The sequence below is a fragment of the Gopherus flavomarginatus genome, chromosome 1, assembly GCF_025201925.1.
Source record: "Gopherus flavomarginatus isolate rGopFla2 chromosome 1, rGopFla2.mat.asm, whole genome shotgun sequence".
Classification (NCBI taxonomy): Eukaryota; Metazoa; Chordata; order Testudines; family Testudinidae; genus Gopherus; species Gopherus flavomarginatus.
Genome location: NC_066617.1, coordinates 233798529 through 233826334, shown reverse-complemented (window position 1 = coordinate 233826334; position 27806 = coordinate 233798529). Strand labels below are relative to the sequence as shown.

At 41.9% G+C, this 27806-nt stretch overlaps 1 protein-coding gene across 2 annotated transcripts in view; it reads left to right on the top strand.

The window, feature by feature from the left end:
- Positions 1 to 531: 531 nt before the first annotated feature.
- Positions 532 to 27806, top strand: part of PRPS2 (phosphoribosyl pyrophosphate synthetase 2) — a 40722-nt gene continuing 13447 nt past the window's right edge. Inside the window, exons 1-4 of one of the 2 annotated variants that reach the window (XM_050964551.1) lie at positions 532 to 759; positions 19712 to 19895; positions 22621 to 22719; positions 24036 to 24160. In XM_050964551.1, coding sequence (XP_050820508.1) covers positions 638 to 759; positions 19712 to 19895; positions 22621 to 22719; positions 24036 to 24160 — 530 coding nt within the window. In that variant the 5' untranslated portion in view covers positions 532 to 637. The remainder of the gene's footprint in view (positions 760 to 19711; positions 19896 to 22620; positions 22720 to 24035; positions 24161 to 27806) is intronic. The other variant, XM_050964543.1, reaches the window with a different exon arrangement.

The following is a 27806-nucleotide window of genomic DNA, read 5'->3' as shown; positions in this document are numbered from 1 at the left end:
ATAACAGCTCCTATGTTCAGGGATCACAAGAAGGGGAACGATTGCACCATGGACCCCAAACTATCTGTGTAACTACAGCAGAAGCGTTGGGCCCGTGATTATAATGACCCCTGGGGCCCCAAATGTCCCTTGCCGGGCCTGTACATTGCTGGCATTAGGCTGCTGCTCGCTCTCTAGCGCGCCTCATCTCATGGCCCAGCCTCTGCATGGGCTAATGGTGCACTTCAGTGCCAGGGCAAAGGCTGGGCCATGTGCCCACATGACCCAGGCTGATGCTGAGATCTGGGGTTTGCATCCTCCCAGCTCCCCTCTGCTGCCCCCTAGGGGCTCTCGTGGGCCCCAAGCCCCCCTGACTGTCAGCCAACCCGGCCAACCCACAACAGCCTCCTCCAACCGTCACTCTCATTCCAACGGTCACCATACCCCAACTCCCCGCCACGTGCTCCTATTGGCTGGGCCCCCGCCCCGCCCCGCCCCCTCCTCCCCGCGCGCAGGCAGGGGGCGGGCCCGGGGCCGCCTGTTATTTGACCAGGAGCCCGCGCGCGCTCCCGCGCTCTCGCTCTTTCCGCCTCCGCTGGGGAATCACGGCTCGAGCTCTGCCGCCGCCGCCGCCGCCGCCGCCGCCTCCTTCCCGGCCATGCCTAACATCGTGCTCTTCAGCGGCAGCTCGCACCAGGACCTGTCCCAGCGCGTGGCCGAGCGGCTGGGCCTGGAGCTGGGCAAGGTGGTGACCAAGAAATTCAGCAACCAGGAAACCAGGTGAGGCGCGCACGCGCGCGGGGGGTTAATGAAGCGGGGCCGCTCGGGGGGTGGGGGCAGGGCCTGCGTTACCTGCTCTCCGCCGCGTCACTGGTCCCGCCCCCGCGTTCGGGTTCCAGGCCAGCTCCGCAGAGCGGTGTCCGGCCCCCGCCCCCACCCCGGGCAGACTGACCCCGGCGTCCCCCGCCCCGCTGAGCCTGACCCGGCCTTGGTGCCGCCACCTGAGCAGTGACAGTTCGCTGCCCCTCCCCCCGCCCACCGCGGGGGGCGGGCACCATCTCTCGCCTTGAGCCTCCGTGTGTTGCTGTACCAGCCCGACGGCGCGTTATCCCCCCTGAGTTGGGGCACTTAAAAACGACCGCCAAGAGGGATGAACAAAAAAGCCTTCTAGCCGGGAAGGCCCCGGTGACTGACCAGAATCACACCGTTGCTTAGATCTCTTACAGCATCTTGATATTTGGGGGAGGGGAGGCAGGGAGGAGAAGACATTGGGTTTACGAGTTGTGTGTTTTAAGCACTAAGCTTAAGAGTTGTGTGTGATGCTGTTTTGATGATCCCCCCCCCTTGCTGTGGTATGTAGGTGTCACCTAAATGAACATCCCAAAAGAGCCTAGTATTTTTGTTATTGGCTGCTGCTGTTTTGTTTTGCCCCATTCTTAACTTTGTCTCCAAGAAGGATGCTGCTGGCCATTCTCTATCCTCTCTTTTGGAGGGAAGGTGTAAGAATCATCCTGTTGTCAGCTAGTAGGTGAATTATCTACAGCTGTTAAATTAACAGTTGAGAGTATGTGGCAGAGAATGCCCGCACTGGAGAACATGGTTTTAGGCCTTGTCTACACTGCCACTTCACAGTGCTGCAACTTTCTCGCTCAGGGGTGTGGAAAAAACACCTCCCAAAGCACTGCAGATTTCAGTGCTGAAAAGTGCTAGTGTAGACAGTGCACAAGTGCAAGTAGCCGTGTTCTCAGCACTGGTAGCCATTCCCCTTGTGGGGGTGAGTTTTTTATCTCTTTCCCAGTACTGGTGCCGCAACTGCACAGCCATGTTAAAGTGCTTTAATGTTGCTAGTAAAGACATACCTATAGGGCTTGGCTACACTTGCAAGTTAGAGCTCATTAAAGCAGTCGCAGGCACCCTAACTCATGACCTGTCCACACTGGCAAGGCACTTAGAGCGGCTGGACTCTGCAGCAGGAGTGCTCCTGGTAATCCACCTCCACGAGAAGCATAAAGCTTGCTGTGCCTCTGCTGAAATGCCCTAGCCTCAGCATGAATGAAGTGTTGGATTATTGTGCAATGGTTGGCCTCCAGAAATGTCCCATAATCCCCTTAAGTCAAGTGGCCACTCTTGTCATTGTTTTGGAATCGGCTATAGGAATGTGGATATGCCCTTTCAAAGCTCCGTTTCTGACAGCTGGCTGCTTATCTGCTCTGGGACAAGGAAAGCCATTAGTGTGGAATGTTGCTTGCTGTGAGTGTATATAAGGGGCGGGGGGGTCTGCTGCTGTCTTAACGTACAAGACAGCATGCTGACGTGCTTTCAGTTCCCCAAAAACCCTCTCTCTCTCTCTCTCCCCCTATATACACACAACACACTCCCTGTCACACTCCACCCTGACTCCCCCATTTGAGAAGAACATTGCAGCCACTTGCACACTGGGATAGCAACCACAATGCGCTGCTCTTTGTGGCATTGCAAGAGCTACTCATGTGACCATGCCAGTGCATTTGCAGCTGACAGTATAAACACATGGCAGCATTTTCCCTGCTGCATTCTCCGAAGGCTGGTTTTAACTCCCAGCGCTCTACCTCTACAAATGTAGCCATGCCCTTAGACTCATGCTGTAAAGTCCTGTTGATTGATTGTATATGTAATAGTGGATTTTGTGACTTTATACCTATGAGTTTGCATAGTATAGAATTCTATGAGGTAGAGCCTGAAGGGACCTCAAAAGGTCATCTAGTCCAACCCCGTTATCTGAGGGAGGGCCAAGTAAACCTAGAGAATATATGACAGACACTTGTCCAATCTGGTCTTGAAACGTTCAGTGGTGGGAATTCCACAACCCCTCTTGGAAGCCTATTCCAGAGCTTAACTATGTGTATCGTTAAGTGGGGTTTTTTGTTTTTTGTTTTTCTTGTATACCTAACCTAAATCTTGTGGCAGATTAAGCATGTTTCTTTTTGTCCTACCTTCCGTGGGCACGGAGAACAATTGATCACCCTCCTTTGTACAACACCCCTTAATGTATTTGAAGACTGTGATCAGGTTCCCCCTCGGTCTTCTTTTCTCAAGACTAAAAATGGCCAGATTTTTTGTGATAGATTGGGTTTTCTAAAGCTTTAATCATTTTTGTTGCTCTCCTTTGAACTCTCCGGTTTGTACACATCTTTCCTAAAGGATGGTGCCTGCAGTTGGACATAGTACTCCAGCTGTAGCCTCACCAATGGCCAACTAGAGTGGGACAATTATCTCTCTCACCTCTTAAATAAATCGCTTCTGTTAATACACCCCAGAATAGCTGTCTTTTTTTTCTAGTTGCATCATACTGTTGACTTGTATTTACTTTGTGATCCACTATAACCCCTAGATCCTTTTCAGCAGTACATCTGCCTAGCCCAGTGGTCCCCAAACTATGGGTCATACTGTCCTGGGGGGAGCATGGAGGAACATTTGGTTACGAACTGGGGACTGATCAACCACACAGCTCATTTGGAACTAGAAGTACGCACTCAGGTAGTAGCAGAAATTGGTACTGTTTTTAACATAAACTGCTAAAACAATAAAGGGAAAGGTTTTATAGTGTGTGTGTGTGTGGGGGGGGGGTGGTGTTTTCCTTTTTTAAAGATTTGACATGGTAAGGAAACTGTTTGTTTCTGTGCTTGTTTCATTTAAATTAAGATGTTTAAAAGCAGCATTTTTCTTCTGCATATTAAAGTTTCAAAGTCAATATTCAGTTGTAAACTTTTGAATAACAACCATAACATTTTGTTCAGATTTACCAACAGCCTCCATTCCTGAGGTGTTCATAACTCTGAGGTTCTACTCCAACTTAATCTAGACCACACTTCCCTACTTTGCTTATGCTAATATTGTGTGGAGCTGTGTCAAAAGCCTTACTAAAATCACATCTACTTCCACTGCATCAAACACGCTGTCTAAGAAAGAAATTAGGTTGGTTTGGCATATTTAGTTCCTGACAAATCCAGACTAGCTGTTCCTTCTAAGTGTATTACCTTCTAGGTGCTTACAATCTGATTGCTTGATTACTTGTTTCAGTATCTTTTCTGGTGTTGAAGTTCGACTGACTTGTCTATAATTCCCTTGATCCTCTGTTCCCCTTTTTAAAGATAGGTACCGTTTGCCCTTTTCCAGTTCTCTAGTACCTCACCTGTCCTCTGAGTTCTGGGAGATAATGGGTAACGGTTCCAAGATCGCTTTTGTTAGTTCTTTAGGTACTGCAGGATGAATGTCATCAAGCCCTGCTAACTTTAATGCATCTAACTTACCTAAATATTCTTTAACCTGTTCTTTCACTATTTTGGCTTGCATTCCTTCCCCACTTCTTGTTAATATTGTGTTGAGTATCTGGTCACTATTAACCTTTTCTAGTAAAGTTTGAAGCAAAATAGGCATTAAACTCATCAGTTTTCTTGATGTCATTGGTTAACTCTCCTCGGCTGCTAATAAGGGGGCCTATATTTTCATTCATCTTTCTCTTGCTTCTAATTTATTTAATAAGCTCTCTTTTTATTGCCTTTTGTGTTCCTTGCACAGAGTAACTCATTTTGTGCCTTAGCCTTTCTGATTTTATCCATACATGCCTTTGTACTCCTTGGCAATTTGTCCATGTTTTCACTTTTTGTAGGATTGCTTTTTGATTTTCAGATAGTTAGAGCTCCTGTTGTAACAATATTGGCCTCTTACTATTACTCCTTTTTCCTTTGCAACAAGATAGTTTTCAGTTGTGCCTTTAATATTGTCGTTCTGAGAAACTGCCAGCTCTCCTTTACTACTCCTTCGCTTAGATTTTCTTCCCATGAGACCTTACCTACCAGTTCTGAGTCTACTTTGTATAAACCAGAAGGTTCCCTTTCTAAAATGATCATGGAGAAAAGGGAACACTACTTTCTCATTTTGTATAAACAAAACCTAAATTGTACCAGAAGCATGTCTCTGAGTCTTATTGTATATAACTGTAATCTTCTTTCTGTATCAGTTTTTTTTAAGATTGCTAAAATGTGTAACTAAGTAAATGTGCATTGTTATGCAACACATTGCACAGAAGTCAATAATTAACCAATTGACTCAATATTAAAATACTCAATCATCCCATAAAAGAACCTCAGACTCTTTTCACACAACATTTACACAAAAACCTGTGTAAATAGATAAACCTTGCTCTCAGGGTCAACTAACTGGTGTTCAACCATGGGAGATAATCCCAGGGACGAAAGACCTTAACTATAAACTTATTGCTGCTGTTCAGTTGACAGTCTTCTAAAAAAGTGCAAATGTGCATACACGCTTTTGTATGCAGGTCAACTGATATGCATATGTAACACCTGACTTGCAATGTATGCACCTACAAGCATATGAAAATCATACTGCCTACACAGTCTGAAAAAAAGGCCTCCAAATATTTGATCTTGCTGAGAACCACTGTTAGAGCTCTGCTTGCAGGATAGAATATGGGTAAACAGGCACACTTTTTTTAAAAAAAAATCTTAATAGAAAATACACACAAAGTAGCCAAAATCCAATCTTTAGAGTTTTGTATTTCAATGTTAACAGTTTGGATTGTATCCAGAAACTAATATTATCTGAGCGCTGAAAGAGACACTGTGTGGCAATCACATTATGTACTCCATGAAATTTGTAAAAGGTCTGAATGTATAGCTCCCAAGTAGAGTACGTGTAATATTTCAATACAGAGGTGACTACAAAAAGGACTAAAGGAAAGGTGGGTAGCTGGGAAGATGTATGGTAAAAAAGACTGTTTATAGTTGAAACATACACATTCAACTTTTGTGGAGAACATCAGTGTGGTGAACTGAAATTTTAATCTAAAACCAAAGGAAGCCTTTTCACATTCTAGAAAAAAGTGGACACAGTGTTTCTTTAGAAACTCCTGTAAAAGTGAAAAGGGATCTTCACCCTAATTTCTATGAAATAATCAATTAAGGTTCAGAAGTGAATATAATTTAGAAGATAAATAACCTGAATTTGGTTAATATCTATGCTATAGATATAGGTGACACAAGCGCCTTTGAGGTTACCTATTCTGTTTAGGTGTAAGTATCAAACGTCTTTGAATGTGAATGCTCTGTGGTTCTTGATCAGCTTATTGTTAAATCTGAATTCCAAGACAACAGCAGGTACAAGAACAGCTCCTGACCTAAACTGAGCTTTGAGATTTTTGTAATGTTAAACTTTTAGTTTCTATGCTGCATCTCTTACCCCCACATATGAAGATACCAAATATTGAAATGAAAAAGTGTTACTGAGTGAGATCTGGATGAAAGACCTGTATGATAATGATACTGTGTACTTAATTTGGGATTTTAGTGTTTGTTCTCCATTGCCAGGGTTGTTTTGAATTAACAACCTCATTTTCAAAAAATAACTGTTCAAAATGTAGAAAATGAGCTACCCACTTTAAAACATAGAATTGTTTCATCACATCACCTACTCTCTCAAAAACCAGTAAGGATTATTTAAAAAAAAAAAAAATCACCAGTGGAAGAAAATACTACATCAATAATTGAACTTGATCAGGTGATGGTTGGGTCTTGGAGTTGAGTTGTGGGTTCTGTAAGAGTGGTAAGTGTGCTGCGGGTAACCAAAAAATTAATCTATTGCATTCATAAAATGATTTAAAATTTATACATGCATATTCCATATTAAAATATAAGTGATAAGACTATCTAGTTTTGAAGATCCTATAGATACACACAGAATTATTTAAAGAAGATTAAGATTTCAGCGTTAAGCATTCAGCAGTTAGGAAATGCCATAATTAAGGTTACCTGGCTCATGCAATCATGTAATTAATGACTGTATCATAATGCACAAGGGGACAGATTTTTAAGGCTGTACAATCATGAAAGCTGGAGGAGGGCACCCCTGCCACTAAGTGTGGGGCTAGGCCACAGGAAGGTCCAGTGTCAAAATGTGCCTAAAATCCTAGATTGCCTTAATTTGGGCCTGTAAATATGTAAGAATACTTGGAGTGGTGATGAAACAGAAGCCTTGCATATGGAAAAGAAGTATGTAGTGAAATATGAGCACTCCATTTTTGAGGGCTTCCTTTGCAATTTTAATGGCTAGAGACTTTATTTTTTAAAAAAACTGAAGAACAGATGAGGTCTCTGTTCTTTCCCCTCCCACCAAGCCAACTAATTTCCCATGAAGGCATGCCCCATACTTTGGGAAACACTAGATCGGAGCACAAGTCAAAAGCTTCTATTTCTGAATCTGCACCAAATGTCTGAACTTGTGCCTGAAATTACTCATCTGGAAAATTGAACTAAAATAATAAATGGTGGGTATATCAAAATATTATCATTTGTAAAAAGAGTAAGATTCTCAGAAGGATACAAAAGGCAAGATTTTAAAGGTATTAGGTGCCTTGTGAGATTTTTTTCAAAAGCACCTAAGGTGCCTAACTCCCATTAATTTAAATGGGAGTAAGGCACCTAGTTGCCTTAAATGACTTTGTACTCTGTGCCATTTTCAAAAGTGAACTAGGCACTTAAGAGCCTGATTCTCATTGGGGATTTGGACTCCAGGTTGCCTAAGTCACTCTTGAAGTAGAACCTAAACACTTCTCAAAATGTTACCTTAGTTTTTGTTTTTAATTAAAAACTTCTTAATTATGTGACTTAAGGTAGATCCTATGATTGGACCTATAAGGCCTGTACTTCAATCTGTCTTCAGATATTTTCATCTCTCCTATTTTTTTTCCTGTTCCACCACAGGCTGCTTCTACATTTTAACGTTTTGATTAAAATTCCCCATCAATGCTAATGCTGCTTGGAACATACAATGTGTCAGAATATTTCAGATGTCTCCCTGATTTTGAGTTTCCTTGAGTAATGATTGCATGCTTGAGCCCTTCGACTAATACAGGCCTGCACAACGTACGGCCCTCAGACCGTATGTGGCCCACGTGGGCTCACTGTGTGACCCGTGGGGGGTGAGTAAGCAAGCGGCAGAGTGGGGCAAGCCAATGGCTGGCTGGCCGGCCGGGGTGGTGAAGAGGCCAGTGGTGGGCTGGGGAGTGAGGGTGAGGCAGCGGCAGAAGGTAAGAGGCTGGCAGTGGGGGGAACTAGTGGGTGGCTGACCTGTTCTACTGATCTTGTGTCTCATAAAAATTGGTTCTTTTTGCTGCTTTTCTCTGGGCTGTGGGTTGTCCCAATGCTGCAAGGACAGTGTTTTCCAAAGGAAAGTGCTTGCTTCTAACCCCCAAGGCCATCAGTATGTCTGCTCTTCTCTAGTCAGCCCACTTGACTTTGATTGTCCTTGGTCTGGCTCCCATCCCCTCTTCAAGGGTTGTAGCTGTCTTGAGGTGGCTGTCTTCCATGCCTTCCTCATTCATACTTCATTCATTCAACAGGGCAATTGATTACAAAGTGGGGGGAAGATCTTATTCTACTTCTAGCAAAAAGACATTTTTCTTTTACCTTAATTATACTATTGTAGGGGCCTGCTATAATGTATTACCAAGGTTCAATAGTGCTGTTTTGGTGGGGCAGTGTGTGTGGGGGTGTGTGTGTTTCAGGGGGGCTGCACAGCGCTCGGTGGGGGGGGGCGGCGGCAGTGGGTTTTGGCCCTCAGCTGTTTTCTTTGGAGTAATATGGCCCTCGCAGCTTTGAGTTGTGCAGGTCTGGACTAATACAAGAAATGTGTGTAAGGATGGTCTACAAGCCTTAACTTGTAATTCCATTGAAGTTATGGTGAAGTTTGCAGTGAGTAAAGTTAAACATGGTACAAGTCTTTGCAGTATTGTGGTCTAGGAGAACACTGAAAATTTGTTCTTGTGCCTACTTGTTAGAAGTAGTTGTAGAAAATCGCATACTCTACTCCTGGGGAAACTCTGTGCCATGCATGCACACGGAATTCATGTCTCCACAATTTCTTTGCTTCGCCACAGAAAAATGGGGAAGTAAAGAAATCTGTGGGGCACACATACATCTTCCCCAGCAGCCCGAGTGCATCTGTTCGAGCACTTGGAGCATCTGGTGGAGATGTAAATCAGCACGGGGGAGACATCAGACATCTCTTTTACTGGCTATTGTGGCATGCTGGATGTGGAGGGTTAGGGCTTCAGGTTGTTTGAAGGTAAGCATGATGTAGGCTTTGTCCCCTCGTAGCAGAAAATGTAGTAGCCTGCCTGCATATTTGTTACTGTTTCTATTGTTAGTGAATTCTTCCCATTCTTAGTCAGTTCCTCCAGGAGCATAAAACACATTTAAAATTTTTAAAAGGCTCCTTTACATTGCCAGAATGGTGTAAAGGAGCCTTATTGTAAATGAAAGTAAGGGATTCCTCAGCTAGCAAGATCTCTATGCTTTCTCGCTTTTGTCCTGTGCCACAGTGGGACAGTGGCGTAAATTACAGCTCAGGATCTATTTTACTTACCCATTTAAAAAAAAAACTTTTTGAGAGCAAATAAAATATCTATCAAGTAGTCAATGAAATGTCAGGACTGTCCGAACCAAGCACTTCTCAAAGTAGCCATCCAGATCCGGATAAAGTTACAAAAAGGGATATTCGTTCTTTTGCACAATGTGAACCACCATCACATTGCGCATCAAAAACGGCTAGATCAGCTTCTCGTGCTCGAAAATTCCCTACAAAACTGCATGTGGATGGGGACAAATTATTTTGCACATCCTGCAATATTGTTCTCAGCTTGAATCTGGCATTTGAGAGCGGGAAACCTTGCACTATTAAAACATTTGACCTTCACGAAGAATTGCAGATATATTTTTAGTTCTTATCTAGAGCTCCTTTCAGAAAGCACCTCCGAGTTCTTCAAATTTAGGGAGGCCGAAAACTTGTACCCTGTTGAAAGACTTACCTTTCTAGATCTCTTTTTAAAGAGGCATTCCACAAAGCTTCTGAAAAGCTTGACAAACATTTGTCGTTTGGAGAACCGGGTCTGAATTTTCTGAAGGCTTATAAGTTACTTGATCCTCATCATGTTTATATACTTCCAGAACACTGAGTATTTTCAAGCAATACCTGGTTGTTTTTTCTTTTTCCTGAGGTACCTGAATAAGAGCTAAAACTGTACAGAAAAAAGATTTTGCCTGAAGCTATTGAAAGTCAACCTATTTTTGTAGACCTCCAACTGTTTTGGCTTTCAGTGATAGAGAATTCTAAATATCGCCAAACTGGCCTTGAATTGTGTAAATGCTGTCTCAAACTTTGCAGATGCAGAGAGAAATTTTTCACTGTACAACTTGATCCTTTCTGCCAGAAGGAAATTACTAAGTGAGAAAAACTTGAAAGCTTAGTTTTCTGTACTATAATTTAAATGAAAATACAGGATTATCACTGGAATGCAGGCTATTGGTTACCAAGTATTTGTAACTTAACTTTTCATGTGCTTAGGAAATGCTGAATAGTTATTGTGGCTTTGTTCTGTATTGTAGATTAAATAAACTATCAAAATAATTGAATCCGGTGTGATTAAAAATTCTGCGTACTTTATCAAAATAATGCAATATAATTTTGACCAGGAGTAATAATCTCAAGTGCCACAAGTGCTACAATTTCTAAGCAAATGGATGAAGCATAAAGCTGCATCTAGCAGTTTGGTTGGTTAGTGGGTTGTTTTTTTAAACCTACCATGAAAGATCACTAAGGTAAAATTACTACTCAGTGAGTGTCAACAGAATCTCTGTGTGAGTAGTTTAGGTAAACTGAGTATTACCAAATAGTTGAATCTGATTAAACTGTGCAAAAAAAATAGTTATAATGTTAGTGCAAAGGCATGGATCTTACCCCTTCTCTACATCCTCACTAAATTACATTGTGTAAACATAAACAATCCAAAATAGATTGCCGTATATACTCGTTCATAAACCAAATTTTTTTAGTAAAAAAGGGAAGCACCAGAGAAGGGGGTCGGCTTATGAACTGGTATAGAGAGGGAGAGGTGGGACACAGTCCATCCCCCGCCATCAGAGAGCGCAAGGAGAGGCAGCACAGCCAGCAGAGACAGAAGGGAAGAGGCGGTGCCAGTGTCTCTCCACTTATGACCACGCTGCTCTCCCTCCAGCCTCCGAAGCAGCTGCAGCTCCAGGGCTGGCAGACTGCAGTTATGCCGCTTGGACCTGCCCCCCCAGAGCAGGCTGTGGTCGTGCCACCTGGCCTGCCGGACCACGCTGCGGCTGTGCCACCCGGCCCAGACCACTGGAGCAGGCTGTGGCCGCACTGGCCAGGCTGCTGGAGCAGCTCCAGCCAGGTCAGAGACATCCTCCCCTGGCCCTCCCCAGATAAGGTGGGAAGGGATGTGATGGGAATAGTGTGAGGGTCCCGGGCTAGGGGTGGGCTCTTGTGGGGAGTGATCGTAGGGGTTACTCCCCTGACTCCTAGCTTCTCCACCCCTCCAAAAAAATTTCCCCACCAGTTGCTGTCCTGGCCCATCAGGATAAGCAGCTGGCGCACTGGGACACTTTGTTTACTTAGGTTTACCTCCATATCTGTGGACACTCGAGGTAAACAAACTATCTCTGCCCCCCAGCAGCTTGTCCTGTTGGCCTGGGAGCCAAAGTTTGCTGATCCCTGAATTATAGTGTCGGCTTATGAATGGGTTATAACAATTTTCCATTTTTACTTGTCCATCTTGGGGGAGGTCGGCTTATAAACGAACAGGATTATGACTGAGTATATACAGATTAGTAATTAGGTCTCGATACATCTACAAAAGTCACTTTTTTCCAGTAATATATCTAGGCTTTTCAGAATTCAACTATTATCATTTTGATTGGATAATATCTATTTTTAAGAATTTTTTTTCTATTTTTATAGGATGTTGTGGGAAATTATGGGGAGGTGATCAGACAATTTAATGTCAAACATTGATTCAAAAAGTTAAAGCTTTATAACTGTTAAAACTGTCAGCATCACCGTCAAAATACACAAGGTGAAATCCCCTAAACTCTTGTTTTCAAGCAGCATTTTTCTTTCCTTGTTTATAAATTTTGATGATTGATGGAAATATGATTTTATTGGTTTGTGGGTTTACAGTGAGGTAGACATTTGCTGATTTACCAACTAAAAATCTCATAGTTACAAGCCCAAGTATATCTAGGGTATCTGTTAAAATTCTGACTTGTGTTAGCTTAGTATTTTAAGAAAAAAAGTGGCTACTGATTTCATTCTTGCTCTCCTACTTCTGTGCTGTTGTACTTCTCATTTGTCTTCACAATAGATGGTTTTATTGAATCTTTCTAGGAACTTTTTTGTATGCACTTGGGTGTAAATTGAAGACACTGAGAATTAGACAAACAACTGGCAGAAGATCATACTCTCAAGGAAAATTCTGACTAATTTATCCTTTATTAAATTGCTAAATAGTGGTTAAGGAATGAGTTGCATATCCAATCTGATTAGTTTTTGCTGCCTCACTTCAATTCTGAACTTTGAGAAGGTAAACATTGAGAGTGCTAACATGTTGCATGACTGTCTTTAGCTAGTTGGCAGAAAACCTTCTTGTAGGCAAACATACTTTTTCACTTCTGTGGTACCTCTAATTAGATTGGGATGGCCAAACTTACTGGCCCTCCGAGCTACATATGGCAGTCTACAGAAGTTCGAGAGCTGGAGCACACCTGCCGGGGGTTGGGACGTGGCCCCACTCCTGCTGAAGCCCTGAGCCCTGGCAGAATCCCGAAGCCCTCCCTACCCACTGTGCAGAAGCCCCTCTCGCATCACTGTGCTGCAAGGCAGAGGTCCTGAGCTCCTCTTCCACCCAGCCTGGTAGGTGGAGAATGGCGGTTAGTGGGGGGCTCCACAAGCTGCACTTTAATAGTAAAAGAGCTGCATGTGGCTCATGAGCCACAGTTTGGCCACCCCTGAATTAGATGATCACTAAGTGCTATGAAAACATTAATTTCAGCCTGATTTCATCCTAAAATCTTTGTGTGCACATTGCTGCAGAGGTTTGCAAACACATGACCTAACAGCTCTCACTTGTGCTTACAAAATAGGTGTGTAGTTCTGAGGTGAAAAACATGGCGTCAAATCTCTCTACGCTGAGAGTGAAGGGAACATTAGTCTCCTTTTCCAAGTTAGTCAGTAGGCTTCAAGGTCGTAGCTAGATCAAGGACATTAGTAAGCAACAGTCATTGGTAATATTGAAAAAGAGAATGCAGGCTAAGTGGCTCCCAGTGCTATGCGTTAATCCAGGGGTTCTCAAACTTTCATTGCGCCATGACCCCTTTCTGACAACAAAATTACATCATCACTCCAGGCAGGCTGGGCCAAAGCCCAAGAGCTTCAGCCTCAGGCATAGGGCCTGTAATCTGAGCCCCGCTGCCTAGGGCTGAAGCCCTTGGGCTTTGGCCCTACATGGAGGGGCTCAGGCTTCTGCCCTGGGCCCCAGCAAATCTAAGCCAGTCCTGGTGACCCCATTAAAATGGGGTTGCAACTCACTTTGAGTCCTGACCCGCAGTTTGAGAACCACTTCTCTAGTCACTGGAATATACTTCTCCCAAAGGTATATACATACAGAATGCATAAGCTACATTATTGGTTCTATTTTAATTATTTTAGTAATGGCTATAAAGAAAGTTAAAAATGTTACAACAAACTGTCTTCTACAGTAAAATGTAGTAAAAATGAATACACTTCAGTTAACAAACTTTCCCCAACTACATAGCTATTTACAAATTATTGATTACTTGTTGTAAGTACTACAATCTTTTATTTCTTTCTTCCACTTAGCCTTTCTCTCTGTCATTCTGAGGCTATTTCTCAGCTTTGGCAGTATCTCCTTTTTACATTTCACTTATTCCTTCTCTTTCCCTTGTGTAATAGTTCTCCTGATGGATATAAAAGTAAGTCTTTAACTTTAAAGATTTTGTTCAGAAGAAATGTTGCAGGGTTCTTGTACATGGTGATATTATGAACCATTTCCTAATCTCCTTCAGACCTATCCCAAAGTTCTTGCGTGCTAGGGTAACGTGTTTACTGAGAGGTTGAGAGAAGTCCACTTTAAGGCTAGATTAGTAGGGTCAGCACAAATAATGTTTGTTTGTTTTTTAATTATGCTTAGATATTCGAATACTTGATGCAAGTGTGTCACTGTCCCTGCCTAAACTGATGCCCCCATATGATAACATGAAATTAATTTTTATTATAGGTGGGGCTGGTGGCATCACCTATCATTAAGGTTGCTTGACGCTTCCCATTATAAGGCGTGGTCTTCAGTTGCATGTAACTTTGTCAGACTTCAACCATTTGGGCTGAAATTGGGTGTCTGCCTTCGGGTGAACTTTTTTTTTTGTTTTTTAAATTTCAGTCAAAACGAACTGTTTTGAGAATGAGGCTAGGAAAAAAAAATATTGTTTTGTCTGTTATAAAATTCTGGCAACCTTTCCTTTGAACAGTTCTAGTGCCCCCATGTTTTGGCACAGGCACTTGAAATTTGCAGAAGGGTGGCCTCTCTCAGGGATGTGCCTTACCCGTCCCTATAAAAATTCTCCCAAATATTTGACCACGTTATAAGCCTTTGAAAATTCTCAGTTTGCATATGATCAGTAGAGACTTGGTAGAGCTTAACAGCAGATCTCCAAAGATTCCATCTTCACTGAGTGTGCTCAAGCTTCTCATAGCTATTAATGTTGACCAGAGTTCATGGGTCATGCCTGCAGAGTGGAATTGCATGAACCTACTTCCTCAGGGCCACGGAAGTGAATCCAGACGTTCCCTGTAATGGGTGCTCTGGGTTGGGACCGGGGACTGGAATTGATAGCAGAAAGCGTCTGTCACCTGTACTATCAATGACCCCTCCCACTTGCTGGTGACCAGGTAGCATGGAGGAGGAAGTAGTCAATCAAATGCAAAGGGAACAAAAGCTGGACCAGAGGGGAGGGAAAGGAGTAGTTTAGGACAAGGAGTCTGGTGAGGCTGGGACTGGAGAGTGGGGAGAAGATCCTGGGGTATAGGGAAGTCTGAGACTGGGTTGGGAAACCTGAATTGTGGAGGCTGGGATTGAGTAGACAAGGAGAATGGGACTGGAATGAGGAGCCAGGGGTGGAGAAGAGACAAGACAAGGGACAGATGGAGGGGATGGGTGGAACTAGTCAAGCTTTGTGGGGAAGGGAACAGGCTGAAGAGTCTAGAATGGAACCCAAGATTCTGCAGTCACACTGTTCCTCAGCTGTCACCAAATATCTGTGAAACCCACTGACTCATCTGCCTCTAATGCTGGTCTGCATAGAAGATGACAACCTACCATTGCTATCAGTTAGTCTGTTAACTGAAGTGACAGAGACCTGTAGTGGATCTAAATGTTGTAGTCCAATCTGGACATCAGTATGATGGCCCCTGATGGGATTTCCGTTTTACTATTTTGCCTCTTTTAAAAACTTACGAAATTGCACACCAAACAGCAGTGTTAAAAGAACATTACGTTAGCAGAGTCTAACACAAGTTAGAAAATTCAAGAATTAAGGTTCCCTGTGCATTCCTATTTCAGACCTGAAGTACCTATGCATTATGCTGCAGTCTTTAATTACATGATCACTTGCTATTTTTTCCACAGGACTCTTGATTCTTTTAGTGTGCAGAATGGGATCACACGCTGAACAGTGAGGAGAAAACAAAATTTTGAATAGATGTTTGTTCAGATGTGTATACATGCAATACAAGGTGTACCTCTCCTTCCTGTAAGTGCTTCATGACACATGTAAAAAAAAAAATAACTACAGTATACTCTCACTATTATAAACCTGTTGAGAGCCAAGCCTTTTGTCCATTATTGCCAGGGGGTCGTTATAGCAAAGGGACAGTCAAAACAAGAACAATAAACTGCTAAAGTTAATGAAATCACTTTGGATAAAGGTGTTAGCTAAATTCATTAATAAAATGACTACTTGTGACACGAATCCTGTACTGTTTCAGTTCTAAAAGAGAATATTTCATCAGTTTTGCTTTGCCATGCTGGTTGCATGGAAGCTGTATGAGCCAACATCAGCATTTGACAAGAGTTGTAAGGGTATGTCTACATCTACAATTTTGCAGCGCTGGTTGTTACAGCTGTATTAGTACAGCTGTATAGGGCCAGCGCTGCAGAGTGGCCACACTTACAGCAACCAGCGCTGCAAGTGGTGTTAGATGTGGCCACACTGCAGCGCTGTTGGGCGGCTTCAAGGGGGGGTTCGGGGACCGCGAGAGCAAACCGCGGGGAAGCAGGTCTCCTTCCCCAGTTTGCTCCAGTGTTCCCCGAACCCCCGTGCAAGCAGGTCTCCTTCCCCGCGGTTTGCTCTCGCGTTCCCCGAACCCCCGTGCAAGCAGGTCTCCTTCCCCGCGGTGTGCTCTCGCGTTCCCCGAACCCCCCTGCAAACCGCGGGGAAGGAGACCTACTTGCACAGGGGTTCGGGGAATGCGAGAGCACACCGCGGGGAAGGAGACCTGCTTGCATGGGGGTTCGGGGAATGCGAGAGCAAACAGCGGGGAAGGAGACCTGCTTCCCCGCGGTTTGCTCTCGCGTTCCCCGAACCGCCCTGCAAACCGTGGAGAAGGAGACTCGCTTGGGGGGGGATTCGGAGAACACCGGAGCAAACCGCGGGGAAGGAGACCTGCTTGATTACCAGAGAGGTATCCTCAGGTATGCTGGGATACCTGCTTATTCCACGGAGATCAAGAAAAGCGCTGGTAAGTGTCTACACTTGATTACCAGCGCTGGATCACCAGCGCTGGATCCTCTACACCCGAGACAAAACGAGAGTACGGCCAGCGCTGCAAACAGGGAGTTGCAGCGCTGGTGATGCCCTGCAGATGTGTACACCTCCTAAGTTGCAGCGCTGTAACCCCCTCACCAGCGCTGCAACTTTGTGATGTAGACGAGCCCTAAGATGTTTATTTTCTCAACATCCTTCATTTCCATCCATGCAATAGCAGTCTCTAACCCCTGTACTGCCTCAGATGCAAATGGGGCAGGGAGTGCTGATTCATCTGTTTCCTTAATTTCATTTTCCTGGTCATTTGACATCCTTAACACTTTGCAAGTGATGTCTTCATCTGTCAGCATGGTGATCACTGCACACTTATCTACATGAAGCCATTCACTACAACTTCAGGATCCTCTACTCCAGTGGTTCTCTGGGGTACACAGGAGCCTTCCAGAGGGACATAAACTCATTTAGATATTTGTCTAGTTTTACAACAGGCTACATAAAAAGCACTAGTGAAATCAATACAAACTAAAATTTCATACAGTTACTTGCTTATAGTGCTCTATATACTATACACTGAAATGCAAGTGTAATATTTATATTCCAATTGATTTATTATGATAAAGTAAGCAATTTTTCAGTAATAGTGTGCTTTTATTTCTGATTTTGTAAGCAAGAAGTTTTTAAGTGAGGTGTAAACTTGGGGTATGCAAGACAAATCAGTCCAGAAAGGGGTTCAGTAGTCTGGAAAAGTTAAGTCACTGCTCTACTCCATCCAGCAAAGGAAAGCATCCAGACATCGAACAGAGAAAGCATCCAGACATCGAACAGAGAAAGCATCCAGACATCGAACAGAAGTTAGTCATTGTTGTTGTTTTCCAGTTGTGCATGCATGTTTAGTACTGTACTGTAGTTGGGATCCAGGTACAGGTTTGTTATAGACTAGGATTTGTAATTATGAATTATGATATGGTGAGGCGTATTCTTCTACAATCCTCATAATTATAATGCATCTGAAAATATAGCTAGGATTTTATGGTCTCCCACGAGGGTCATCCTTGTTCCTTGCAGCTACAGGGCCAGCCTGGGGGATGGTGAATAGGACTAGGGTGAGTTCCCAAGCTATGGGGCTCTCATGAAACCATACCTGCTCCCTCTAGTCTCTTCTGAGCAGGGCTCCAGCTCCTGCTGATTGCATTGTGGCAATGTGGCTAGGACATTTGAAGCTTTATAAATCTGACTGGCTGATTGGATTATGAACCCAAATATAGACATGGATTTAAATGAGCTGATAGTATTACCATGCAGGACAAGACAAGACAAGAATAGTATGTTGTGTATGCCTAAGGAAGAGAAAGAGACAAAGTGTTGAGCAAATTTTTTTATTTTTATTTTTAAATTAGACCACCTTCTGTAAGTGAGAGAGACAAACTTTCGAGCTTCCACAGGGCTGCTCTTCAGGTTTAGGAAATATACTCAGTCACACTTTATAGCGCTGCAACTTTCTTGCCCAGTGCTGTAAGCTAATCCTCACAGCTCTCTCCCAGCGCTGCCGCCGCGATCACACTTTCACTTCAAAGCACTGCTGCGGCAGTGCTGTACAGCTGCGAGTGTAGCCATGCCCTCAGTCACACTGAGGAAGAGCTCTGTATAAGCTCTCCAGCTTCTCTCTCTCCCCAACAGAAGTTGATCCAATAAAAAATATTGCCTCGCCCACCTTTTCTCTTATATCCTGGGATTGACATGACCACACTAACACTGTAATAAGTTAGTTTAATGTCTGTGATTAGTACCATGCAGAAGGTCTCAGTTTGCTTCAAGAGTTTGATTTCTTGCCCTTTAGGCCTGTAGGGAGCAAAAGTATTGTAGTGCTCCATGCTCAGCCTATTGCATTTTTTTAAATTTGCTTTGCCCTTTTAAATCAGCTTTAGCTTTACATTCTGTGGTAGGGGATGTCGGTACATTGCATGCTGCAGTTCCTTGGGAAGCATGAGGCATTAATTTTGTGGCAAAACTGAACATTGTAAATCTGTGGAAGAAGGGAGAGTAAAATAAAGGGAACCTCTTACAGTCCAGTGTAGAGAAATAAAGCAAGCAAACCCAGTTTCAAAAGAAAAAAAAGAAAAAAGCAGACTGTTTAAGTATTTTGAATTACAAGCTAAAGTAAAAACTGCTTTTCACGTGCTTTTGAGAATAGTGTCAGTTTCTTGATCTGAATAGTGTTTTTTAGTGTGGAGGAAAAAATTCATTGCCTCTAGACAACTTCATAAAAACAAATATTTTCTCTAGCTAAATAAATAACGGAGTCGAGTGATGAAATAACTCTAATCTATCTTGTTGATGTTTTAATGGCTTGTGATCTTTTGATGCTCCAAGCCTCCTTTGGAGATAGCAAGAAGACCATGTAAAACAAGTTAAGATTTTCTTTTCAGTGTCTACACTACCAGTTATGTCGACATAATTTATGTCGCTTAGATTGGTGTAACTTCTGTCGCTCGGGGGGGGTGGCTTATTCATACCCCTAAGTGCCAGTGTGAACAGTGCTATGTCAGATGAAGAACTTCTCCCACTGACATAGCTACTGGTGCTCGTTGGGGTTGGATTAATTAAATCAATGGTAGAGCTCTATCCTGTTGTCTTAGAGCAGCTACACTAGAGAGCTTATAGCGGTGCAGCTGCAACTATGCTACTATAAACTCTCTAGTATAGCCATAGCCTCAGTGTTAGACTGAATGAGAATGGCTTCTGTTCTTTATCAACTATAATTTTATGCAGCTTGGTATAAACCTTTCAGGTGGTGCATTTAGAGTAAAATAGCAAAGTTTCGATATTTTTTGCAATATACATAGTAAAATGTACTCTGTGTGCTAAATGAACAATCATATCTACACATACTGGACTATTAGAACTACTGAGAGCTATTAGTAGTTTTCTTTTTAAAAATCCATTTCATGAACTCAGAAGTGTTTGTTCCTATAATTATTTCTTCTGTTTAAGTACTTTAAATAATTCATTGGCCTAACCTTACTCTTTTTCAGTGTAGAGATTGGTGAAAGTGTGAGAGGGGAAGATGTGTACATCATCCAGAGTGGCTGTGGAGAAATCAATGATAACTTGATGGAACTTCTAATAATGATCAATGCTTGCAAGATTGCATCATCGTCCAGAGTGACTGCAGTAATTCCATGTTTTCCATATGCCAGGCAAGATAAGAAAGACAAGGTAGGTGAGGTGTGTTGAATTACAAAGCCAATATCAAACTACACTCGAATTTCTTTCCCATTTGTCCCAATCAAAATTTTTTAAGATAATCAATACATTTTTGTAAATACTTCTAGGAGACTGACCAGACTTGTTTACATTACCAATATTTGCCTTTCTCAAAAATTATTATATAATCCTTGAAGGACTATTGGTAACCAAAATGAATAAGACAAGCCATTCAATTATTTATATTTTGATAGACAATTTCAGCTAGGAGTCTGTTCACAGGTGCAGGTTTTGTGTGTGTGTTCAGTCTTCTGTTTTGGAAAACTACGTTAAGTTAACATCAGTTTTGAGGGCTATATTGTTTTGGAGAGTGTCTGTCTATAATACAACACTTCTGTACATTAAAAGAGAAGGGTACACCCTTTATAAACTAATTGAGTTGTTACGTTTTAATAAATACTTAAACATAGGCTATATTTTATTAAACGTGAAATAGAGATCATAGAGATGTAGGAAAAGAGAAGTTAATAGAAGTGAAGAACAACCACTGGAGTGGGAAAACTGAAGTGCTCTAACCATTCTTCAGGCAGCTGGTGGAGGTGGGAATGGGAGCCTCGGATAGATAGATTATACAGAAAAAGGGGTAGCTAATAGTAAAACATTCCATTAACATTCTTGCAGGGGAAGGAACTGTCATTGGTTATGCCAGGTTAATGAAACTGTTTGTTTGTCTGGAAAACTCTTCAGTCATGTTGCTAGATATTTATTTATTTTGTGTAGGACATAGTTTTAATCCTGTAAGATGATTTGTTAATAGAAAACTGATATTTTCAAATTAAACACGTACTTGGATGTTCTGGACCTGCGCTCCCTAATATCTAACTTAAATCTTCTTTGTTGCAAATTAAGACCATTACTACTAGTCCTACCTTCACTGGGCATGGAGAACAATTGATCACCGACCGCTATATAAAAGTCCTCAGTTTGTTTGAAGACTGTGATCAGTTCCCCCCTCAGTTGTCTTTTCTCCAGACTAAAAATGCGTAGTTTTTAACCTTTCCTCATTGGTCAAGGTTTCTAAATCTGTTATTTTGCTGTCCTGTGGATTCTCTCTCCAGTTTGTCCACATCTTTACTAAAGTTAGCACCCAGAACTGTTAGCACCCACTCCACCTCCCCTCTGGCAACTACCTCTTCTCCCCCTTTCCTTCCCATGGATGCCTACACTCTTCTTACGTTGGAGAGAAGTTGTATACATAGTCTAAGAATCAAATCCCACAAGGTATTGGTGTTGCAGGTGTTTACCAGTCCTCAGAATTTAGTGTAATGTCACTAAAAAAAACAAACCTGTATGACTGGTACTAGTATATAAAAGAAAATAATCAAAACTGGGTTAAGTTTTTGAAATTTTAATCACCTTTGTAATTAAAACAGTTGGGAATACTTACCGTTTTGTCTCCTTTTCCTCTACTTGCTATAGAGGTAGACAGAGTTTTGAGGATGGGAAGTTGTGGGGGGAGATGCTGATTTTTCTCTTTTTAATATCACCCCATATAAGATATAATTCTTCTATATAGGCATGTAAATTAGTAAAATAAATGTTAAGTATTGTGATCATGTAACTAAAGAGTGTATTTAAGTTTGATTTAAGACTTCGTGTACCTCTTGAGTGCTTCCTAATGCCAGAGCAGTGTTTCAGAAATTATTAAATGCCATGCTTAACATTAAAAAGAGTTTCTAAATAATTTTGCCAATAGTAATGCATGTAAAAACTTTTTTTAAATTTGAAATATTTTGATTATGTAAGGAAGAAATTGGGAAGTTAAGTAATGGCAAATGTATTAAATATTGCAGCTGCTTAAAATAAAATTTAGCACTGGAAGAAAAGCCAACAATGACTTTAGATGCATTGAAACTTGAAATAAGCAGTGAGCAAGAAGTAGATTGGGGTAGGCAATCTATGACCCGAGTGCCGAAGGCGGCACACAAGCTGATTTTCAGTGGCACTCACACTGCCCGGGTCCTGGCCGCCAGTCCGGGGGGCTCTGCATTTTAATTTAATTTTAAATGAAGCTTCTTACACATTTTAAAAGTCTTATTTACATTGTATACAACAATAGTTTAGTTATATATTATAAACTTCTAGAAAGAGACCTTCTAAAAACATTAAAATGTATTACTGGCACGCGAAACCTTAAATCAGAGTGAATAAATGAAGATTCGGCACACCACTTCTGAAAGGTTGCTGATCCCTGAAGTAGATCTTTCTCTTTAGGTTAAATAATAAATGTGTTCTCTGCCTTACATTGCTGATTTAGAGTTCTTCCCCCATCCCCTTCTCTTTCTCTGATTTACCAGGAAACAAGTAGAATGAGCAAACTAATTAATTTAAACAACATTCAGAAGTAATATGATCTATCTGGGTCTCATGGCCATCTCAGATACATTTCTTGGATATGAGGAATTCTTCAAATAGAAAAAACCCACATTTTCATTGTCTCAGTATCCATTTTGTCATTTGTCCCATTTTTTGATTCTATTTATCTGCTTTGTTTTTCCATAACATCAGTATGTTGTTGTATTTGTTTTCTTCTATCTGAGATTAAGAAACAATATCAGGTTGGGATATTACAGAAGATGTAAAGTGAAATCTCTAAATGTGTATCTAATAATTGTCTTTTAAATTTTAATTTGACTGTATCTTTTTACAATTTTGTAAAACATGGCTTGTTCCTCAGAGTCGTGCTCCAATCTCTGCAAAACTTGTTGCCAATATGCTGTCTGTTGCTGGGGCTGACCACATCATCACCATGGATTTGCATGCTTCTCAGATACAGGTAATTACAAGTTCTTGTTGACTGCAGCTAGGAGTTTCCCTATTGTGTTAATGTGATAGGTTAACTCCTTGCCAGACCACATTCCTTTTTGTGCTTTTCTCACAGCTGTGAGAGAGAGGCTATTCTGATGCTCCAGGGAGAAGGAAAACTGTCCCAAAGATTATTTAAATATACATAATTTTAATGTAAAATTTAAGAGAAACAAACCTTGCTTCAGGACAGAGACCAAGCCTACCTTAAGTAGCTGACTTGCTAATATTAATATCATTCATATTTCTAAATCTGAGGGGTTTGATAGAATTGGGTAGAAGTTCAAAGTGTACTAGAACCCCCAGCACATACAGTACACAGTCAGGCTTCTATTTATAGTATTTCATAAGTATTTAGTACAACTAAAGTATTTTGCTAATATAATGGGGGTTTCTAATCTTGTATACTTATTGATGTGTTAATTGAATTTAATAGTAAGATATGAAGCTTTCTTCACTTCTATTTTTGTGAATTATGTGTTAATGAAAGTGAAAAGTTGATGGCTTTCGGTAGAACCAGACATGCAGGGTGGTCACTGTTCAGTATCCCTGCACACAGCACTATCAAGCTGTCTTATTTCTTACTAGCAAATACCTGCTTTTTCCAGTCTTGAGGTTCTTTTTAACCAGAACTACCAGTCACAGTAGTTTTTAAAGTGTGGACCAAAGACCTTTTTACTTGTAATCTAACCTGGTTTTCAGGAGTGACACACTATTGTATTGCAATCTTGTACAAGTATTATAAGGGAAAAAAATACTTGTTCATTATTCTGCTGATGCTAACTTGCATCTTCCCGGTCTTGAAATACCAGTGTTTATTTCTAGCAGTTATTCTTTTAATATTAAAAGAATAAGAAAATAATTTATAATAGACATTACTTTTAGCTTAAGTTCCTTTTTAAATAAAGCTTTCATGAGAATGAGTTTACTCAGCCATGTGCTTAAGGCTTCTTCCCCTTCCTCCCCCCACCCCCCAAAATTATCCTCTGGTTTTAGAGTGTAAAGTCATTAGTGATGCTTTCCCTTCCCTTTATTGCTAATGAGTGTGATTTTAAAAGGGCTTGTTGTGTTGGCCTAACTATACTCACATTGAAGTAAGTGGGGAATTTTACTGTTGTCTTCAGTGAGAGCAGAATTAGACCAGTGTAGAAAACTTTTTTGAAAAGCCAACCCTACATGTTCAAGTTGACTAAGTGATTGATTGTTATTTTTTTCTAATAATTTTATTCTAAACAAAACATAGTGGAAAGCTAATATGTTAAGAACTGTTTTTCTGTTTGTACTCAGGGTTTCTTTGATATTCCAGTGGATAACTTGTATGCAGAACCTGCAGTGTTGCAATGGATTAAAGAGAATATTTTGGAATGGAGAAACTGTATCATAGTCTCACCTGATGCAGGTGGAGCAAAAAGGTAGTGTGCAAACTATGACTTGTCCATAGAGTTCAATTATTAATATACAGTCTGTTTCAGAGAAAGGAATGGTTTGCTCATACTTCTTGGTTGATTTTATTTGTTTATTGCTGAAAATAGTATGAGGCAGTAGCTGTAAAGACTGATGGCTCCAGTTCCATTGTAATGAAACAATAGTCCTTCCAATGTAGTTCATGCTTGGTTATACGTAGGAATTTTCTGTATTCTAAAGAAAATATTTTCTCTCTCTCCCTGAATATGGCCTCATTACCTGAGTCCCTGTACAGGAGGAAAGAGGCTTTTCCTGCTGCATGCTTCTTTAGCACAGTTACTGCACCTCTTCCTGTTTCTCTCTGGAGCAACATACATTTGCCTTCTCTATTCAAGCATGTGGCCTACTTTCACTGTACCTGCTGGAGTTTACATAAGAGCGTACTTGAGTCATATTTCTTTAATAATAATAATAATTAATTTTAAAAAGTTGTTGCATTCCTGGCTGAAAAGCTATTGACTCAAGTTTAGTGATATGTAATCAGAAAAATAATTTGGTGGAAATATTAAACAAGCTTGGAGAGAGGGGAAGAAATGTGGAGGTGTTAGATTAATGGCATATTACTTCAATCATGGTATCCATTATTACTCATTCAGCAGATCATCTTTTGTTTGGTTCTGGTCAAATATGAATTGATGTCAGAATTCTGAATCATGCTATCTGTGAAGTGACTAAGTACTCCATATAGATGGAACACTTCTCAAGCAGAGATTGTTGGTCATCCTGCTAAGAAGAAGTCAACTGGAAACTTGGAGATTGTGGCAGGGAGGGGGAGAACAGTTAGGTCATCTAGTCCAGGAATGGGCAAACTTTTTGGCCCGAGGGCCACATTGGGGTTGCACAACTGTATGGAGGGCTGGGTAGGGAAGGCTGTGCCTCCCCAAACAGCTTGCCCCCTCCCCCCTATCTGCCCCCTCCCACTTTCTGCCTCTTAATTCCACCTCTCAAAATCCCTAACCCATCCAACACCCCTGCTTCCTGTCCCCTGACTGCCCTGACCCCTATCCACATCCCCACCCCTGACAGCCCCCCCAAGACTCCCACCCCCTATCCAACTGCCCTCTGCTCCTCGTCCGCTGACCAACCCCTCCCAGGACCCCCACCGCAACTGCCCCCTGGGATTCCACCCCCTTATCCACCTCCCCTGTCCCCTGACTGCCTTCCTGACCCCTATCCACATCCCCGCCCCCTGACAGGCCCCCTGGGATTCCCACTCCCAATCCTCCCTGTTCTCCATCCCCTGACCGCTCCCCTCAGAATCTCAGCCCCGTTCAACTGCCCCTCTCCTCCCTGACTGCCCCCCCAGGATACCCTGCTCCCTTACCCCCCTCTCCCACTCCCTGCCTTCTTACCAGCAGCAGGAGCTCGCAGCCGCGCCACCTGGCCAGAGCCAGCTGTGCTCCCCACACTGTCTAGCGGGAGTGGTGGGCCAGAGTGGGGCCAGCATGGCTGTGGGGGAAGGGGGGCAGCGGGGGAGGGACTGGGAACTAGGCTCCCTGGCTGGGAGCTCAGGGGCCGGGCAGGACGGTCCCGTGGGCCGGATGTGGCCCATAGGCTGTAGTTTGCCCATGTCTGATCTAGTCCCTCTCATTGCCGGTGAAGGACTGCCATAAAGTGGATTTGACCAAAGCCTCATGTTTGTCACAAGTTTAGATGATTAACAGCCAAAAAAGAGAAGGGAAAAGTATCACTTGGCTACTTAACGTACATAACCTATTTTGAAGAATATTACAGATTTGGAGAGAGACTGTGTATAAAGCATTCCAAAGATAATCTAGAAAATTAAGTGACTTCCTTTTTCAGTCCAAGATGATGATATTTATTTCCCTCCACCCCCTCCCCAGAGCTGAAACAATTCAGTCTTGTGGTAGAATTCAGCAAGTGGCAGAGACAAGCTGTCTGGTAAACTTTATATATTTTATCAAATTAATTGCTTACAAGGGCTTTTTTACAAAAAACATTTGCTTGTATTTAGCATGACTGTATTTAGCATATCTTCATGTTGTAAAGTAATCAGACACTGCCTCTTGAAGTGGGGGAAAATATTCTTTAACATGAAAAGACAGAAACATTTATGTATGTTATCCAGCTAATTACTACACCTCTACCCCGATATAACGCCACTTGATATAACATTAATTTGGATATAATGCGGTAAAGCAGCGCTCCGGGAAGCAGGGCTGTGCACTCCGGCAGATCAAATCAAGTTCGATACAACGCAGTTTCACCCATAACGCAGTAAGATTTTTTTTGGCTCCCGTGGACTGCGTTGTATCGAGGTAGAGGTGTATATTCTGTGTGTGAGAGAGAGGACTACCTAAACAAGTTCCACAATTAACTCTGGATTTCTAAAAAAAATTAGCAGTAACACAAGTTACTGGAAGAGCAGCATGTTGGGGGTTTTTCTTTTAATGAATGATCTTGACCTAGATCTGGAAATATTTACAGATAGAACGATTTGCATACAGTAGAACCCCATTTATCAGACCCTCCCTTAACTGGCTCTCTGCATTTACTGAACAACCAGGACTCCAGGGCCAGATTTGGGTGATCTCTTCTGTGGCCGCTAGATGATGCTGCAGCATCTCATTTTTCTCCAGTTTATCTGGAGCTGGACTTAGTCCCAATTAGTCTGGATAAATGGAGTTCTGCTGTATATATTAGAGACAAGCTGGGTGAGGTAATATTGGTTATTGGACCAACTTCTGTTGATCAGATCTGAAAAAGAGCTCTATGTAAGCTTGAAAGTTTGAGTCTCTCACCAACAGAAGTTGGTTCAATATTGCCTCACCCAGCTTGTCTCTCTCGTATCCAGGGAAGGACCAAGGTTTCTGCAACACTGCTTACATGCATATGATTGTGAAGATTTGGAATATCTGGATTCTGTCACTTCCTCTTACAACCCTATCCATTGTCCTGTTAGCCAGCCTATTAAAGGTATTTTGTGATTTGAAGTTAGACATAAAACTACTGTTGATGATTTGTGCTCCTGTATTGTCAGGACCTGTTATGAAAATATGTGCTCTAGTGTACAAAAATGTAAAAATACTTTGACTTATCCCATTGTAGTCAAATAGAAGTCATTTTGAGATTATATTTAAAAGATGACGCCCTCTGGAAACTAAATTCTAATACTGGTTCAGCTGTGGTTTTGGGTGGTATACAAGAATAGTCCCTATTTCAGAAAGATTGAGATTGCCTTCTATCTGCTGGTTGTCTTTATTAATACATAACAGAGACTGATTATTTTTAAAGATTAATTGAATATTGGTGTGGGGAATACTTGAAACAGTAATTTTTAAAGGAAAGTACAGTTTAATTTTTTTTACGATCTTAATATGAAAAGGTATCAATCTGTTTTTAAAAAACAATCTTGTCAAAAATTTGTTATGCAGTAGCTAGAATTTAATATTTTTGTAGAGATCAGTATGTCCGCAAGAGGTCACTCTTAGCATCCTATGAAATCTTCAGTAATTAAAAGTAGCTTGTAGATGAATGTTGTGAATTATTAACCAAGTGCTGAACATCAGAAAAGAGACATGGAGAATGAAATTAGTCAAGTCCTCCTCATTTACTCCAGTTTACAAGTGGCTA